The sequence below is a fragment of the Paramormyrops kingsleyae genome, chromosome 6 (genome assembly GCF_048594095.1).
Source record: "Paramormyrops kingsleyae isolate MSU_618 chromosome 6, PKINGS_0.4, whole genome shotgun sequence".
NCBI classification, from domain to species: domain Eukaryota; kingdom Metazoa; phylum Chordata; class Actinopteri; order Osteoglossiformes; family Mormyridae; genus Paramormyrops; species Paramormyrops kingsleyae.
The window spans coordinates 4099259-4116692 of NC_132802.1; the positions used below are offsets into that span (position 1 = coordinate 4099259).

Here is a 17434-nt window from a genome sequence, read left to right on the forward strand (position 1 = left end):
CGATACTCCCCTTATTCGCGTTGGATTGCGTTTATCGGCCGGTATCAATAAATCAGTAACTATTACATTCTGAATCATACTTGTATGATTCCTATTACTACCTCGAATGTGCAATATTGAAATAGATAAGACTTCCCTGCTCCTACATCACAACAGAGCGTGAAAGTGATTGTTCCCCAATCGACTGGTCAGTGACCATCCTTTTTTTTTATCTTCTTGCAAAGCAAACAGCCAATCACAGGTTTCAAAGTGACCAATCAACGAGGTGGAGAAATCAGCCACTGTTCACGCCCCTAAAGTCTGAACATTCAACCCGTCGAATGAGCAAGAAGTGTGCAGGCGCGAGCGCATAGAGAGGCTTTTCTGTTTTGTATGCGCACGCGGTTTTTATGTGCGCGAGTTTTGAGACTAATTAAACACCATAAATTCCCAATGGGGAATTTACGTATTTACAGTGCTGGATTTTTTGACATTGCTAGGTTGGTTGATTGGGGATTTTGGTCGTCTCTGTGATGTTTACGTCTGAGTCAGTCATTTTGATGTCAGTTTGCCCCACACTAGCATTTCCCTGTCAGTCTTTCCTGTAAGTTTTCACGCTCTTGATCGTGCCCGTCTCTGGGCTATGTCAGTAGTAATAAGCAGCTTTTTTTTTCTGCCAAGTGAGCAAGTAAAAAAAAATGCAAAAATGTCATTCAAGTGATACACATACAGGAAACACTTAGTCAGCGGTCACAATGCACCCAGCCCACTTCCCTGGGGGAGGGTCGATTGTGATCAGTCATTTTGAAAATGCATTTATTCCTCAGTGAGTTGAAAAGGTGACCCAAGTTTGACTCCAGATAAACTACCACCTTCACCAGAAGAACAGACCAGACAAAACTATTAGGTCAAAATACAATGTGATTAACGGTCTCTCTTTAAATTGCCGTCTTCATTTGATACCCAAACCCTCCAGCAGCCATCAGTCAGTCTCCAACCCTCATGGAATCCCAACCCCAACGATAAGCCATTAATTGAAACCATCTTTACTGGCGTCAGATTTTATCAACCAATCGCAACACGTCTTCCAAGTGCAGGTTTTGGCTCATGTGATGACTACATACACGTATACAGAACTTTCAGCCATGACAGTTGTTTAATTTTTCTCTAACATCACACATACAGATTTCATGGAAAAGAAAATCATAATCAAATAATTTTAAGTTACAAAACTATACAATGGCTAGAGAACATTCAGCATAAAAAATCAACTAAAATATACACATATATATATATCTACATATATATATATACATACACATACATATATATATATATATATCTACATATATATACATATATATACACATACATACATATATATATATACAATATACATATATATATATACATACACACACTGTATATACACTCACACACAGACAGACATATATATTTATATATATATAAAACTCTAAAAAGCAATTACTTTTTTTCATGTGACTAAAGAAAATATAAAGAATTTCAAAGGAATTAACATTTGCCTATACAAGTAAAAAAAGTAGACAAAAGTGCTTGCCAAAGTGAGCTCTGTGCGGCGTGGAAGTGGCCTAACTTCTGAAGTCAGACATCAGTCATTTTAGTAGTTAACTTGGTTTGCTGATAATAATGCTACTTCCTGTCTCAGTGTATGTTGTTACATTTGAGTATAAGACTCAAATGGCAGAAAAAAAGAGCACAAGAAGATTATCTACAACAATAAGGTTTTAAAGATACACAATTAACCAGTCTGCATGCAAACAAAAATTGATACGATGTTTTTGAGAATTGATACAGTATCAGGAAATATATTGAGCAAGATAAGTGTGATGTGTTGAATTATTTAATAATAATGACACTTTATTTATCCCTAAGGGGAAATGATCTGTTTGCCTACCCCATGACCCATAGACACATATAAAGGTGGGAATAAGCTTGGGAGTGAAGGGCAGCCACCTGCAGCGGCATCACGGAGCTGGGGGGTTAAGGACCTTGCTTAATGGCCCACAGATGTGACTATTCTGCGGAAGCTGGGCTTGAGCTGCCAATCTGCTGATGACAGGCACAGAGGCTCAGCCCACTGAACCGCATGCTGCCCCCCGTTTAGTATGGCAAAGATGTTATAACAATTGAAATGACCCTTGATAGGAAAAAGGTTCCCCACCTTTGCTGTACAAAGCTCAGCTCCAACAATGGAATTTCCCGCAAAGTACACTTACCCCCTCCTCCCCCGACTATAAACTCATATGGATGCTTTATTACTGTTTGCTGATCCATAAAATATAGCTTCTACTCCTTCGTGGAGAGAGCGCTCTTATCTCCACGCAGCCTCCAGCATGTTACCAACCTGCACGTGTGTTTTTAGGTTTTTTTTTTAGCAGAAGAGGCTTATTTTTAAGTCCTTTGTAAATGATAGTGCTGCCAACTGCAATAAAGCTTATTATTATATGATTAGTTCATGGTCTGTGATCAGCGATGGATGGTAAGGCTGCCACAGAGAACAGAAACACTCTCGGAGTGAACGCCATCTTCCCACTTCTCCTTACACCATGTGTTCCTCAATTGCGCTTCCTGTATTTCACCTGTACTGATGTGCCTTTATCTTTTATCACTGGAGTCAGATACTAGTGACTAACGATCAACCATTTTCACTAAAATCAATAAGGCCAAGAAACTAAACATGTTCACATGCAAATCGATAGAGGTCCAGAAAGTACAAATCCAGACCATGATTTTGTTTCAACCAACCGGTCGAGCATCGTTTCAGCAGGTAATAAAAGACGTACATCTAAACTTGAGGTAGGATAGACTGGACTCCATGAACGCATTACAAATAAAAAAAAAACAACCCTCCCATTTGTGGCTAATTACATTCATTCATGCAGGCAGCCTGCCCTACTGACATTGCAGCGGCAAACGGTTTGTTCTTGCTACCTTTCTACAGTAGTTTGAGGAAGGAAATCCCTTAACCCCACACACGGCTCCGCCCACGGGTGTCAGTCAACCACAGCGCAGTTACATATGTATAACTGCCATTACAGGAATGCCTGGGCGTATGCTTAATTGACGCGGCCTTTAGTGGGTGTGTTTAGTCTGGGGGCAGACATACGTAAGTTGCAGTGTGGTTTTTTTCACGCTCGTTAGCCCACTGCTGTCGTTTTCAACTTGGCTGGTGTACGCTCACATGCAGACGAATGTGGCACTCGGCTATTTTCCCCCCACCCCCAGTAAAACCAGCAGTACTTGCCCAAGACCACTGCTCACCACCCACCTTCTTGACTTTGACGGTAAATTCTTACAAAATAAACTATATGTCTAAATTTCTAAGACAAATATGTCATTGTAAATTCATTTTTAAAAATTCCCAGAAATGTTACATAAGAACATAAAAAATTTACCAACGAGAGGCAGCCATTCGGCCCATCAATCTCATTTGGGGAGAACTTAACTAATAGCTCAGAGTTGTTAAAATCTTACCAAGCTCTGATTTAAAGGAACCCAGGGTTTTAGCTTGCGCTACACTAACTGGAAGACTATTCCATACTCTAACTACACGCTGTGTAAAGAAGTGCTTTCTGATATCGATTTTAAAATGCTCTCCTGCTAATTTCCACCTATGACCACAAGTTCTAGTATTTAAACTAATATTAAAGTAGTCATTTGGCTGAACAGCATCCAGACCTGTTAAAATCTTATATACCTGGATCATGTCCCCCCTTAGTCTCCTTTGCTCGAGGCTAAACAGATTCAGTTCAGCTAACCTCATAACACAAGACATTCCTCTAAGACCAGGAATCATTCTTGTAGCCCTACGTTGAACCTTTTCCAAGGCAGCAATGTCCTCTTTAAGGTATGGTGACCAAACCTGCACACAATATTCTAGGTGGGGTCTTACCAAGGAATCGTATAATCGTAGCATCACCTCCCTTGACTAAACTCCACACACCCAGACATGTAACCCAACATCCTATTGGCCTTTTTTATTGCTTCCCCACACTGGTGAGAGTGGGACATGGAAACATCAACATACACAACGAGGTCTTTCTCATAATCAGCTACCTTTATTTCAGTGGAACCCATAAAATATCTGTACTTTATATTTCTGCTCCCTGCATGAATTACCTTACATTTATCTACGTTAAATTTCATCTGCCAGGTATCAGTCCAGTCGCTAATTAAATAAAGATCCCGTTGTAGCCTCTGTGCTGCTAGATCAGTATCTGCTACACCACCCACCTTGGTGTCATCTGCAAATTTAACCAGTTTACTGTATGTATTGCTGTCAATATCATTAATGTAAATTAGGAACAATAGTGGTCCTAAAATTGAACCCTGCGGTGCCCCACTATGAACGCAGGCCACTGTGACATTGTGCCTCTAATAACTATTCGCTTCTTCCTGTCTGTTAACCAGCTTTCCATCCAAGGTACTACAGATTCTAAAATCCCTGCAGCTTTGAGCTTAAACAAGAGCTGTTTGTGGGGAAAAAGGCCTTCTAGAAATCTAAGTAGATCACATTGTAGGTCTTTTTCTGATCAATTTCTCTTGTAGCTTCCTCAAAGAACTCAAGTAGATTAGTCAAACAGGATCTACCTCTCCTAAATCCATGTTGGCTATCCCTCAGAATGTTATTTGAATCCAGGTAATCTACCATTTTCACTTGGATTATAGCTTCCATTACTTTTCCCAGTTATGCAAGTTAAACTGATTGGCCTATAGTTTGCTGGATTACTTCTATCCCCTTTTTTGAATATGGGCATTATATTAGCATGCTTCCAATCAATTGATGGGCCGAATGGCCTCCTCTCGTTTGTAAATTTCTTATGTTTTTATGTTCAGAAGGTACCACACCAGCAGAAAACAATTTCTGAAATAGTAAAGGTTGGCTAATAATATCCCTCATCTCTTTTAAAACTATAGGTAAGATGCCATCAGGACCCTGCGATTTATTTATTTTGAGCTTAGCTAGGCTTTGTACCACATCAGTCTCAGTTATACATATATTGGTCATAGATGACACTGTATTTGTACTAAATGGTGGCAGGTTACTTGTGTTCTCTACTGTGAACACCCATATAAAATAATCATTAAACTCATTTATTATATCAATTTCATTTTCAATTATAAGGCCCTTTCTATCCTGCAAATTAATGAATTCAGCTTTTAGAGCTCTTTTGCAGTTAAAGTATTGAAAGAAACTTTTAATGTCATCCTTAGCCTCCAATGCAATCTTCCTTTCTACATTCCTCTTAGCGAGTCTAATATTATTTTTTAACTCAACCTGTAGACTTAAATACTCCTGCTTTATTTTGAAATCATTAGTTATTTTCCATTTGTGAAACAGAGCCCTTTTCCTCCTGACTTTATTCTTAATTTCCATAGTAAACCACCTTGTTTGCAGTTCCACAGATTTAGTTTTGGTGGAAACAGGTATGAAGTCCTCTTGCACTTGCAACAATGTGTTTTTAAAATATTCCCATGCCTCTTCAATAGTTTTCTTATTTAACTCCATCCAGTTTACAGTTTCTAATTTCAGTCTCATACCAGTCTCATATGTTGAAGACAGAAGCTTCTTCTCACACAGACAGAAGACTCTTCTCTGAGTCGTCAGAGCTGACGGAGCCCATGCTTCCTCCTTGCTCCTGTTCTGGCTGGCCAAGCCGAAATATGAGGGTCTGTGGTTCGTTCTCTGAGCCTTTGGGGAAGGGGGGTAGTTCAATTCAGTATGTTTGTATGATGCCCTTCAATTAGAGAAGTCTAGCCTAAACATGTAGTGACACAGACTGCATAGCTCAAATGAAGATTACCTGGTGGTTTCTCTTCCTGCTTGTACATGTGTAACTTCCCAATGAGAAAGCAGGAAGGCAGTAGGCCCAGACCGAAAAAAACAACCGCCACTATAATGATGATCATCATACTCTTTGGTGGTACTGAAAAAGAGAGACAAACCAGAGGGCTCAGCAGCGGTCCACACTCAAACACATGTACACGTAACACACATGTACACGTGCAAATGCACAAACACGTGTAAACGTAAAAGTAAACATCTCACCAGGGTGACACTGTATCCCTTTGGGGCAGGCGAGACAAATGCTGTCACTGACTGCAGTGCCATTGACCATGATCCAGCATCCCTGCTGAGGACAGCTGAGGAAATAAAGGGATTGGCTGGTGTCAAGAAAGGCAGCCTTAAAAGGTGAAGTTCAGTTGTGCAGTGGCTGTGCAGTGGCAGAGGGCAGACAGTGTAAGGTAGCTGGCAACGGAGCTCTGGGAGACTCCCAGTACAGTTGCTATGGTATTTAAATGATTAGTTTCTAGGAAACAATGAACCTCTGTCACTAGTTGTTTTACTTCAGAGGGTAAAGGCAATGGCAGTGTAATGACATCACCTGGGTTAGCAGCCTCTATCTATAGCAATGTTTCAAAATAAGGAGCAGATGGAAAGCACACACACACACACACACACACACACACGTGTAGGGTAAACATATCCTTATGGGGACTGCTCATTCATTTCAATGGGAAAAATGCTAATGCTAACTATGACAACCTTAACCCCTACCCTGCCCTAACCATAACCATAATTAACCTAACAAAATACATTTTGCATTTTTAGTTTTTTCATAGCAGTCACCGATTTTTATAGAATAGAGTTTTCCCTTATGGGGACCAGGAAACCGGTCCCCATAAGGGAAAAAAAAACGGATATTTATCACGTTATGGGGACATTGTGTCCCCATAAGGATAGGTAAACCCGCTGACACACACATACACACACACACACAACTGTAGAAGATCGAATTGGAGAGAAGTGCTTTGGGGTTGGTGTCTAGAGGCAACCTCACCTATTACTCCAAGGACGACAGCTTGAAAGTGACTCATTTTTGAATTTCCCATACGGGCATTTGTGACAACTTCCTGTAGAGAAGACAGACATCTAGTCAGCATGATCTGTTATCAGCTTTGGAAAGTGAATGGAGGGAACTTTAAACTATTGCTAATGAATACTCCATTGTATGATGCTGTCTCCCCTTAATCAAAAACTACAAACCTTAAACAGTCCCCCAATGTAATATTTTTACTGTGAATGACATAACACCCAAATAATGTAAAGAACACCTTCACCTTCCATTCACAGTCTCACAAGATGTTAATAACAGTTTAATTAAGTTGCAACTGCTATGTTTCCAATTACAGGATTTATTCTAATAGGATTTATGCAACGCATTAAACATTTCACTGCCCTTCATCAGCAGAATGCTGCTAAGAGGGTTACCCACAAGGGTGGGACAGCAAGACAAGAAAGATGCAGAATATGTGACAAAAATTTTGGGTCATTCTAGTGCAGAGTGTACCAAAAGTGTACCAAATACTTATTATGTAGCTATCTATGATAGCTCTTAAGATGAAAATGAAGCAATCAGAACTGCATACCATCCTGGAGGAGTTCCTCCCCCTCCCCGCAGGGGGCGCACTTGGAGCACTCAGAATTGGCACAGTGGTGTCCTTTCTCGCAGCCGCACACTGTGTCGCTGCTGGTTGTGCACCGATGCATTACCACCTGCTGCGGATCTGAACACATGCAGAGGAGGGCAGGCGGGCAGAGAATTAGTGAGGGGGCAGTGCCAGAGGGCCCGTGGTGGGGGGGGCACAGCAAGCAAGGCAGCATGTGAGACGGCATGAGAGATGGGGCACACCTGAGCATGTTCTGCATGGGACACAGGAGGAGTTGGTTTTGTTGAGATATTTTCTAGTTGGACAAGGATCGCAAAGCTTTTGTGGATCCGGACCACACTGTTTCACCAGGTAATGTCCTGCAAAAAAACACGTACATGGGTGTTCCCCAGTGCCAAGGACCCAGTAGAGAGTTGCACTATAGTCATAGCAGTACCCAGCTGTAGAACAGCAGGGCAAATATATCACCTGCCCAAATATCTATGAAATAACCTAATAACGCCCCTTTAATGATGTATTAAAAAAAATGAGTATCACATGTTTAGTGACTAGAGGTATGTTTTACAATGACAACTTTCGATAACACTTCACTTGAGGGGACACTGATAAGGTATTAGTACACTCTTCATGTATTAATTAACCAGAAATTAACTGTTAGTTAGGTACTGATCCCATGTTCGTTCATCATTAATCAAACATAACAGTTCATGCATTTCATACGGTTGTTATATTCCTTCATGATTTGCACCGAAGTAGTAACTGAATTATTAATGTACTTGTGTCCTCACAAGTAAAGTATCCAACTTTATCCCAACACATTAGCATCTTCTGATTATATTAAGGGAAATTCTGAAACATCTAAAAGTCACTCACTAGTGTGTGAGATCAGCATGTGTGAATCATTAGAATCTGCTGACTTGAGAATGGTGAAGCCAACAGGGTGCATAAAAGTCACTGGACACGTTCAGCTTACATTTTTCATGGATCATAAGAATAGGATGTCTCATATAGATGCCTACCTTCTGAGCATATCTCACAGCAAACATCACTGCTGTTTTCAGCAAATGTCCAGCGATCACAACTGCTGTTGCTTAAAGTGCACACAGCGGCAAGGACGAGGGTGATGGTGACCGTGTGCAGCATGACTGCTCCAACAGCCTTGGCCACAAAGCGAATGACGTCTTCAATGGCAACACCTCCACCTAAGAAAAGATGCTCTGTGGTCTGTGTTGCTATTACACTCTGTTCAGTACCACAGGCTGCAGAGAAACAGGATGGTTTGAGCATGACCCTGAAATAACACTCCCCAACTAAATATATCGTTTCAGTTTCCTGTATTGTCACCCATGTTTTATAGAGACATCAGGGTGGATCAATGCTTTACCATAAATAGTTAAGTTACCAAGTTAATTTACATTTCTAATACTTTCTTAGATATTTCTAATACACATGCTATAAAACAAACATTAATTTAGATATTTAGACATACATAACTTTGCATTAACTCCAAGGTTTGAAACATTGAATCCCAATTTAATTTGTTGTTGTGTATAAAAACTATTACACTACTACATACACATTATATAATTTCGTTGATACATATTAGTCTGTTCAAATATCAGTAATTTATGGACCAATGTACACCTACAGGCCTATTTAAAAACCTAATACCCTTGAATGTAAAATGTCATTTTACAAGGCTTTGAAGCTGCATTCTTATAGCAAACCAAAGTGCATATGTACAGCCATGGAAAAAAAATGAGAGATCACTTTATACTTTTACTTTTTATTCGATAGTACCTCATGAATCGTAGGATGACACCAAGAGACCTCCAAAAGAAATGGGAAACATTAAGTACAGGTGTGAGGTGCACTGCTAGGACAGTTCGTATCAGACTCCTAGAAGCAGGACTTAAGACTCATAAAGCAAGGATAGAATCAGATAGAATCAATGAGAAACAGGGAAGAACTAGGTTCACACACGCATACTCATAAATTGAGAAATGAGTAAATTGAAAAACTGTAAATTGTGCTGTCTCAACTTTTTCCACGGCTGTATTAAAACATAAACACATAATTTCGGAGACAAATGAACGATATCTGCAATACACAACAATCGCATACTAAGCGTTTGAGCCGGCAACCGTAGAGATTAAATACCAGTCAGTGGGTCTTCTCCTCTTTTAGTAATCCGCTAACGTACTTCATATTCCAGCAGATCAATTCAGTGCCAAACTACGTCGCGCGTTCCATTTTCGCTTCATTATAAACTATTACGTACGTAATAGGGGGCGGTACCATGACCATATGCTTTGGTTTAACAACCACGCTCTCGATTTTTTTTTTTTTAACCCTTTGGGCTCCGGATTCCCTAAGATTCTGGCCATACCCCATAACAGAGCACAAACCCTACAAATGAGTCCGATAATACCAATACGGTTAGACAGTTTCCCATTGAAACTATAGAGCATGTATTCGGTGTTTGATGGACGAACCGCGTCACCAGCAGAACGCTGACTGCGCACTCGCTCTCAAGACTTGATGACAAATCGTTGAGGGTAGATGGAAATTTAAAATTGCTCTGATGTATTTTAAAAGACTGATGACCTTTGATTTAAGCAGCGATGGTTAAGATATCTAGTTTCCTTTAAATTATAAAACAATAACAACTACACTCTGAGTATAATGGATTTAAACAGTAAACAACCCAATCTGCAGGTCAGTTTGGCCATACCATGGTGTCATATAGTTACGGTTTAAACCCGAAGCCAATTTCGGGTTTAGCTCCCTGGTATTCTCTCTTGATGATGTATGTGGTAAATTTAGTACGGTAAAGTTAGTTTTATATTCAGTTTTCCGCCTGTAATATCTAACAGCAAAAGCAAGAAACACCCATTGGTTTTTCAGATTTCTTTAAGGGTGAATTTTAATTTCAATGTCTGTGTGCGCACTTGCCAGCTGTCTTGCTTACAGTCACTGGTGGTGAATGGACACAGCGCTATTATCGATAAATATGCATAATAGTCCCACACTTTATTGGATATGTCTATATCGTTTAGGTTTATACTTATTAGTTCATTAATTTTATCTTTTGTACTTTAAGCAGTACAGTTATTAATACTAATGGAAAAACATTGTGAGATCTCGCGAAAGTCCATCTTTTTTTCCAATCCATTGATTTTTTTCCCTTCTTGTCCTTTCCAGGGCTCCGTAGGATGCAGGTGCGTTTCCCAAAACGCAAAGTCACTAATAACGTTAGCAACCGTGCCGATCGAGTTGGAACCACGTGATCGAACAGTTCCAACTACGTGAGTTGCTAACGGGAGGTCTTGGGATCCGTAACCCTGGGTTAGCATTTAGGTACGTTGGGTGGGCACCAGTGTTCCCTGGTAGGCAGCTTTCGACCGTGGGTGGCATAAAGGTGGGGGGAGGGTCTATGACGACATTTGGGCTCCTACCCCTTGCGATGCCACAGCCAGATATTTATCGTAACTTTTGTAATATCTTCTTGCTCATTTTGAAAGCCCCTGATAAACCCTCGAAGAAAGTTTCTGTTAATGGACATTGCGCAAACTGCGTAATTCTGTCCCTTAACTTACTTTCATTCATTTTACTGGACGCCTACAGCAGGGGGAAGAGTTACAGTTTACGTGCTCATTGTCCAGTTACCCCGTCTTAGAAAGATTACGGAATAATGACACACTCGACGATAACTGAATGCTGAGTGCATATAAAATGTTAATTAGGCTTGCTAGCGTTGGTTTAAGGGACTTTCCTACAAGCTTCCTGACATTTAATGAGTGTGTATCGTCGGCTGTTGTTTCTAATGAGAGAGAGGATTTTTTGTTTAAGTAGTGTGAAGAGAAAGTGTTAAAATAACAACGTACGTGCAGGCTTGTTAGTGCAGTCAGACTTGTAGTGGGTGGTCTAGATGCAGTTCCAGTTAACTTTTGTTATTGTTTAAGTCGGGGTCCCTTACTGGAATCTACTTTATGTAATGAAATAACTGTTTCATAAATAGTAGTATAATTAATTTAAATATATTTATATATTAACCTACTGTATCACACAACTGTTTTCATTATTATTATTATTATTATTAATTTTGCGTCTATAAATATCCTGTCTTTTAAAGGTACCGTGACTGTGTGTCAGAAGAGACAATAAGGTCATTGTGATCTCACGTGCTCTCGATGACAATGCGTTTATAATGTCTGGCTTTCAGTCTTAAAGCTAAATTTACCTTTTCTCAGCTGGAACGGAAACTTATGTTATTTCTTTTTTTTTGTCCTGTTTGACCTTAATGCTCAGCTGTTAATCACACTGCAACGTGACTCAAGACCATATGGTTTAAAAAATGGGGCACAGAGCACAAGAATGCATCACACGGTGGACGGGATGCCAGTCAAATGAAATAAGCAATATGGAAACGAAAACAAATGATACAACATTTGTCTTCACGTAGGGCCCATTAATTCCCCAAGTTCACATAGCCTACTGTTATTCAACGAGGATGTAAGGCCTTTTTGAAAACACTGATACCGATTTTGAAATGCTGCTACTCGTCATAATTAAAGTCATAATTAAAGTTAGAGTTTTGCCGGATAAAATTAAAATCGCCAATACTACAATGTTACAAATCATAAATATTACAATGCAATGTACGTAGTGCAGAGTCATCGCGGGAAATTTTGTGTTCTCCTTTTTAACTTTTATATATTGTCATTCATTGTGCTGTTCTCCGGTAGTTACGTTTCTGCATACGTTCAGGTGAATGTCATGCGCTGAGGCTGAGGCATTTCGATATTACTGACTATAAAAAGCCACAAGTAGGGAAATATATCAACCGCAAATACACACATAGCTAAACGAAAAAAGGATGTGTAAGATGTCGATGCCACCTTCAGGCTGCGCGAGTGAGTACCTTCATCCTCTCACCTAAGATACGCATATGATACGTATTCTGAACCTCTTGTCGGAAGTTGAAAAGACGTCTCCTGAGGAGTCAGAATGAAGGTTTTTATGACGTCTTTTTATGACGTCATTGTTCGACGTCTTCACTACGTTCAGTATCGGGTCCTGTACCTGTCTCGCATGTCTATAGACGTCCGATAAATCTGTTATCCAGACGTTCAGATATGTAACTGCACACTTTCGTCCAAGAGGGGTCGTAGTCAGACGTGCAAATACCGAATCAGATTTGCACGTCATGCAGACATACCAGATATGGTTCTGGACCAATCGACGCGGTATCGACATACGCCCCTTTACTCGTCTAGCGGCCGTCTCATGTTTGCTGGGTTTATCCGGATTAAGCCCACAGTCATGCTGAAACCTGGTTTTTACCTGAACACAATTTCTTGTAAAGTTTGTAAAGCCACCTTCCTCGGTGTACATTCCTGCGTATGTTCGCTCTATGATGAGTCAGATGAGTGGGGCATGTTTCAGCTAAATGCAAATCTTTCTATGCCGCAAAAAATACATCTGGCTGAGTTTTTTCCTTGTCTGAGATGTTTTTTTTTATTTTATTCTCACTCTTAATCATTGATTTAATTAATTTCTCTAATACAAAATCTCCGAAAAGGTAAAAAAAAAAAAAAAAAAAAAAAAAAGATAAAATAAGATACTAATATATTCGATAGCGATATTTAGATTACACTCTATATAAATAAAGTTATTGTTTAAACAGCGTGTATGGTATGCAAACGCTTTGGGGAAGCAGTAATCAATTTCATTCTCTTAAAGCAGTGCAGTGCATTCTGGTGGACAGTCTTTTTATGTACGATGGACGCTTAACTGGCTGCCGCAATGGCTTCGACGAGCCCGGAACCCCCTAGATCCATCGCTGTTTCACCGACGCCGCCGCAATCGGTGGATATTGGACCCCAACAAGTGTTGCCAAAACGAGCTATCTATAGATGCACTATTAAAGACTATTAAAAATGTTTACTTATCAGTGTTATTTGTTTTATGATTAGCACACATTCGGACCTTCTCGCCCTGTAAGTAATTTTATTATTTCACTGGATTTGTGAACTGACACTGTGGATAAGCTTTTCGAAAAATATGAAAAGTATTTTTATAAATCCACTTTAAACATTGCCTTTGTTTTTGAAATATATGAACATATATAGACTACTACAAAAATTCTATTTTATGTAAATAGTGGTCAAGTTAGTGGAAACTGAATGTCGTTTTTAAGTCATACAGTTAAATATCAAAGACAAGGTAGGCCTATTGCGTGTCATTTCACACCGTTTCTATAATAACTTTTTCCATTGTGGCTTCTGATGGAAAGACCAAGAAATAAATGACTAATTTATGAAGAGTGCCGTGTACGTGAATGTTTATCACTAGGCGGCGACATTTCTCACAATATTTAAATAGTACTTCAAGAGCCTTCACCATATATATTTCATGTCCTTTATTCTTTGAATAAAGAATAATTAGAAATGAGAGAATGCAGAACAAATTAGTTTTTTTAAACAAAATTTTAAGTGACAAAATTATTTCAAAACCACAATCATAATTCACCTATATTCAAACACCATTTCCATTGCATTAATTTACAATGCATCAGTTTAAAAAACTGCAAGACCATATCTTTAAACATATATATATATCAATTTGTCATATATATAATATATATTCATATATACATTTTGTTATTTATTTTCAGTTTTTAAGAAACAAAAGCAAGTGAAATTTCAGACTGCAAACAGTGTTTCATACTAAAGGGCCAGAAAATCACATTTAAAAAGTGCTCATATAATTTATATATAATTTAGAGTGCCACGTTGCTTTTCCATAGGGTCTGGGAAGGAGAAATGATCAATTTACTTTAAGAATATTTAAGTTTGTGCTGCATGCAGTGTTGCTTAATATCACCGTTTCAGCTGAATGTGTTTATTGTGGGTCTCGTGGCTGAAGGCTCAAATGGCCACAATTTAGATTCACACAGCTTTCAGACGTGCCACTCAGGGGTTGTGGAAGGGTGTCCATCAGCAGAGACATCCAACCTGGCCTGCTACAGCCTACAGCTGCTGACATGTAGCACACGTGCATCACATCAGCTCCGCATGCAGGATTGTGACCTGCCTGAGTCGCCTGACATCTGGCCGAGAACAAAATTAATGTCGGCAAGGATGCATCGGAGTAACAGACAAATTTGAGGCAGCGCTTTTTGTGCTACAAAGTGATCCAAAATGGCGTGTTTTATTTGAATTTCTTCGATACATTCTATTAAGGGAGGTAGGGGTTGAGGGGGGTGGTAGCCTGGCATCGGTGTGCGCCTTTGATGGGTGCGGCTGTGCTCCGATCACTGCTGACCCCCCCCCACCCCCGGAAATTGATTGTCTGTCTGAGTTATAATGCTGGACACGTAAATTATAACTCTCAAACGCAACAGGACAAGAACAGAAAGTGTGAAGTTCAGTTAGTGTTGTTAGGAGGAAGCTTGGCTGCTGTCTACAGACTGGCAGGCGCACGGTTAGTCCTCTATGAATGCAAAGTAGAAGCTTTAGACTTACTGCCCATTCATCAAAAGGCCCCCGGCTCATCCTGCAGGCCGAGCACTTTGAGGTCACCATCACGCTCCAAAGAGAGTCCACATGGCACTAACCCAGGGCGGGGGGGGGGGGGGGCTCACACAGAGTCCGCGTTCCAGCCCTCCGGCTCGGGGCAATGAGCTCCAGACCGAGAGAATGCAGGGGTCATCAGAGCGAGGATTTACATTTAATGTGAGTTAGCCACATCAGCTAAGTCGGTGGATGGCCACTGTGAACTTTTCATATAGAAAAACCTTCATTGTTGCGCTATCATGCAATAGTTGTCCTTCGTTAAAGCATACACTTAAAGTAAAATCAGGATGACCGAGGGGTAACAGTGTCTGTCTAACGTCTCATCGCTCATACATGTAGTGGGGTACTGTCACTAGGGCTCGACCGATATATCAGGTGGCCAATAAAATCAGCCGATATTTAGGTTCTGAAAATGCATCAGGATTCCTAATGTCTCTTTAAACATTTGTTATGAGAAAATGGGCTGTCACTCTGTACTTTCTGCATTTTAACTAAACCTGTATTATTAGTTAGTTTGGCCAAAGTGTTGTTGGCGATCAAATGACACGGGAAAAATTGCTGTGACATATCACACAAAGACTCTAGGGCAAGAAGTCATTTTTGTGTGTGAACATATATATATATCGTGTTAGGTGCTAATATAAAATGTTTCTTATAAAGGGCTTATTTTATATTTATATTGACTGTGACTATATGCTGTTTATTTGAGTTTGAGAATTTAACATCCATATCAGTGAGAAAAATAACTGTTCAGGACTATTGGTGTCTGTTTAAATTTTTTAATTACAAAATTATATCGGCCAATTAATTTGTATCAGTATTTTCATATCAGTCGGGCCCTAGCGACCAAAGGGATGGCAACCCTACCAAATTGTGCTGTAGTGGGGTGGGGGGTTTGAAAAGGCACTGTCCTGTCACATGATGTCAACAAAGAACTCGCAAGGGTTGCCCATGGCATGCTGGAAGGACTGACGACTGGCGGTGAGTTCAGGGGGAACAGCCCCAAGCTCGCGCACGGGTGGGGCCCCTGGGGGACTACTGCCTGCTGAGGAGCCAGGGGCCAGCCGGGCCAAGCTGTAAGGGGGTGGCAGCCCAGGAGGGCCATAGGAGGAGGCGTGGCTCCGCTCGCTATGGGTGCAGGAGAGCTGGCTATATTGGACGAATGGAGCGTGGGTATATGAGAACGGGGTGTGGGTGTTTGATGGGTGGGCGTGGCTCCGGTGTGAGTGGGCGTGGCTGTACCCAGAGTGGGCGTGGCTAAGCTGGCTGGCTGAGCGTTCACCCTGCCAGCCCCCCCGGGTGACTCGCTCCGACTCGCTGCCCCCGCTGCCCGTCGACTTGCGGTCCTTCTCCCGGGGTGAGGCACGCCGGCCTTTGCCCGTGGTGGGGTTGGAGCCGCTGCTTCTGCTGCCTGCAAGGCGAGAGAGAAACAGGGGCTTGAAGAACAGTGTGCAGGGCCTGGGCTTTGGTGCCGACATACCAAACACACCTATGGGTACAGAAGCATGAAAACGTTACATTTCAGGTGCCTCTATCCCCAAGACCCATTCAGCCATAACAAAATACATCAGCACCTCTGCTGAAGTTTCCCCTATTTCTGACATGCCACGAGAACGGGAACAAAACTGACTTATAACATTATATAATTCCTATTCGTACAATATGAGGATGAACTGAACAGGAATCATCACAATCGAGTCTTAGCCGCCCAGTTCACACAGAATAAATAGCCACTAGCACACATGCTGCTCACAGCTGGAGCTGCCCATCACACAAAGCCACTGCTTCACATCCATATAACGCAGCACCCAGTGAGAGCCCTCCCTCATGTATGCCGCTCAGCTCGGAGGTGAGCCGGTATGTAGAAGGTTACTGTCAGCACAGGAGCACGCCACCGAATGCTTGGAGACACACAGAGAGGGGACAGATGCACAGCCAGTAGTTAGGGGGCCTGGGGGATGGGGAGGGGTGACAAGAGAGAGTGTTGGTTAAAGTAGAAAGCAATGGAGATTAAGGGATGAAGTGTGGGGGGAGGACAGAAAAAGAGAGAAAAAAATGAGAGAATGTAAGGTGGTGGGTGGGGTGTTGACTGGCTTACCGAATCCCGAGTCCTGGGATTACCATCTCCTTCAGTCTATCGATGCCCAGCAAAAACAGAGGGAACAACAGGGTTACAAACGAAGTGGGCCCCCTCTGTACCTCCCCGCCAGCCTCGTGGCAAAGGAGAGGAAGTGTGGGGGTGTCAGCCGGGGGCGGATGTGTGTGGGGAGGCAGTCTTGTGGTTGCTGTGGGGAGGAGAAACCGTAGCGAGGGCGGAGGAACGACGTCTTTGGTGCGCTTTGTCACCCACTCCGGCGTTCCCCCGTCACACACAGACACGC

At 41.4% G+C, this 17434-nt stretch overlaps 2 protein-coding genes across 6 annotated transcripts in view; both read right to left on the reverse strand.

Annotated features, from left to right (window-relative positions):
- Nucleotides 1–1116: 1116 nt before the first annotated feature.
- tnfrsf9a (tumor necrosis factor receptor superfamily, member 9a) lies at nt 1117–15084 on the reverse strand. Of its 4 annotated transcripts, none has more exons than XM_023841490.2 (8): nt 15003–15084; nt 8493–8732; nt 7716–7832; nt 7453–7590; nt 6864–6936; nt 6071–6165; nt 5826–5948; nt 1117–5713 (listed from the first exon to the last, which is right to left on the reverse strand). In XM_023841490.2, exons 1-8 carry the CDS (start codon nt 15007–15009, stop codon nt 5595–5597), a joined length of 912 nt encoding a protein of 303 aa, XP_023697258.1. In that variant the 5' UTR covers nt 15010–15084; the 3' UTR covers nt 1117–5594. The 4 variants fall into 4 exon arrangements, with proteins under 4 accessions (XP_023697258.1, XP_023697259.1, XP_023697261.1 ...); XM_023841491.2 differs by having other exon boundaries at nt 8493–8675; nt 15003–15080; XM_023841493.2 differs by lacking the exon at nt 15003–15084 and adding an exon at nt 9634–9840 and having other exon boundaries at nt 8493–8675.
- Nucleotides 13883–17434, reverse strand: part of dvl1a (dishevelled segment polarity protein 1a) — a 38048-nt gene continuing 34496 nt past the window's right edge. For both annotated transcript variants that reach the window (XM_072713418.1, XM_023841487.2), the window contains one exon: nt 13883–16464. In XM_072713418.1, coding sequence (XP_072569519.1) covers nt 15968–16464 — 497 coding nt within the window. In that variant the 3' untranslated portion in view covers nt 13883–15967. The remainder of the gene's footprint in view (nt 16465–17434) is intronic.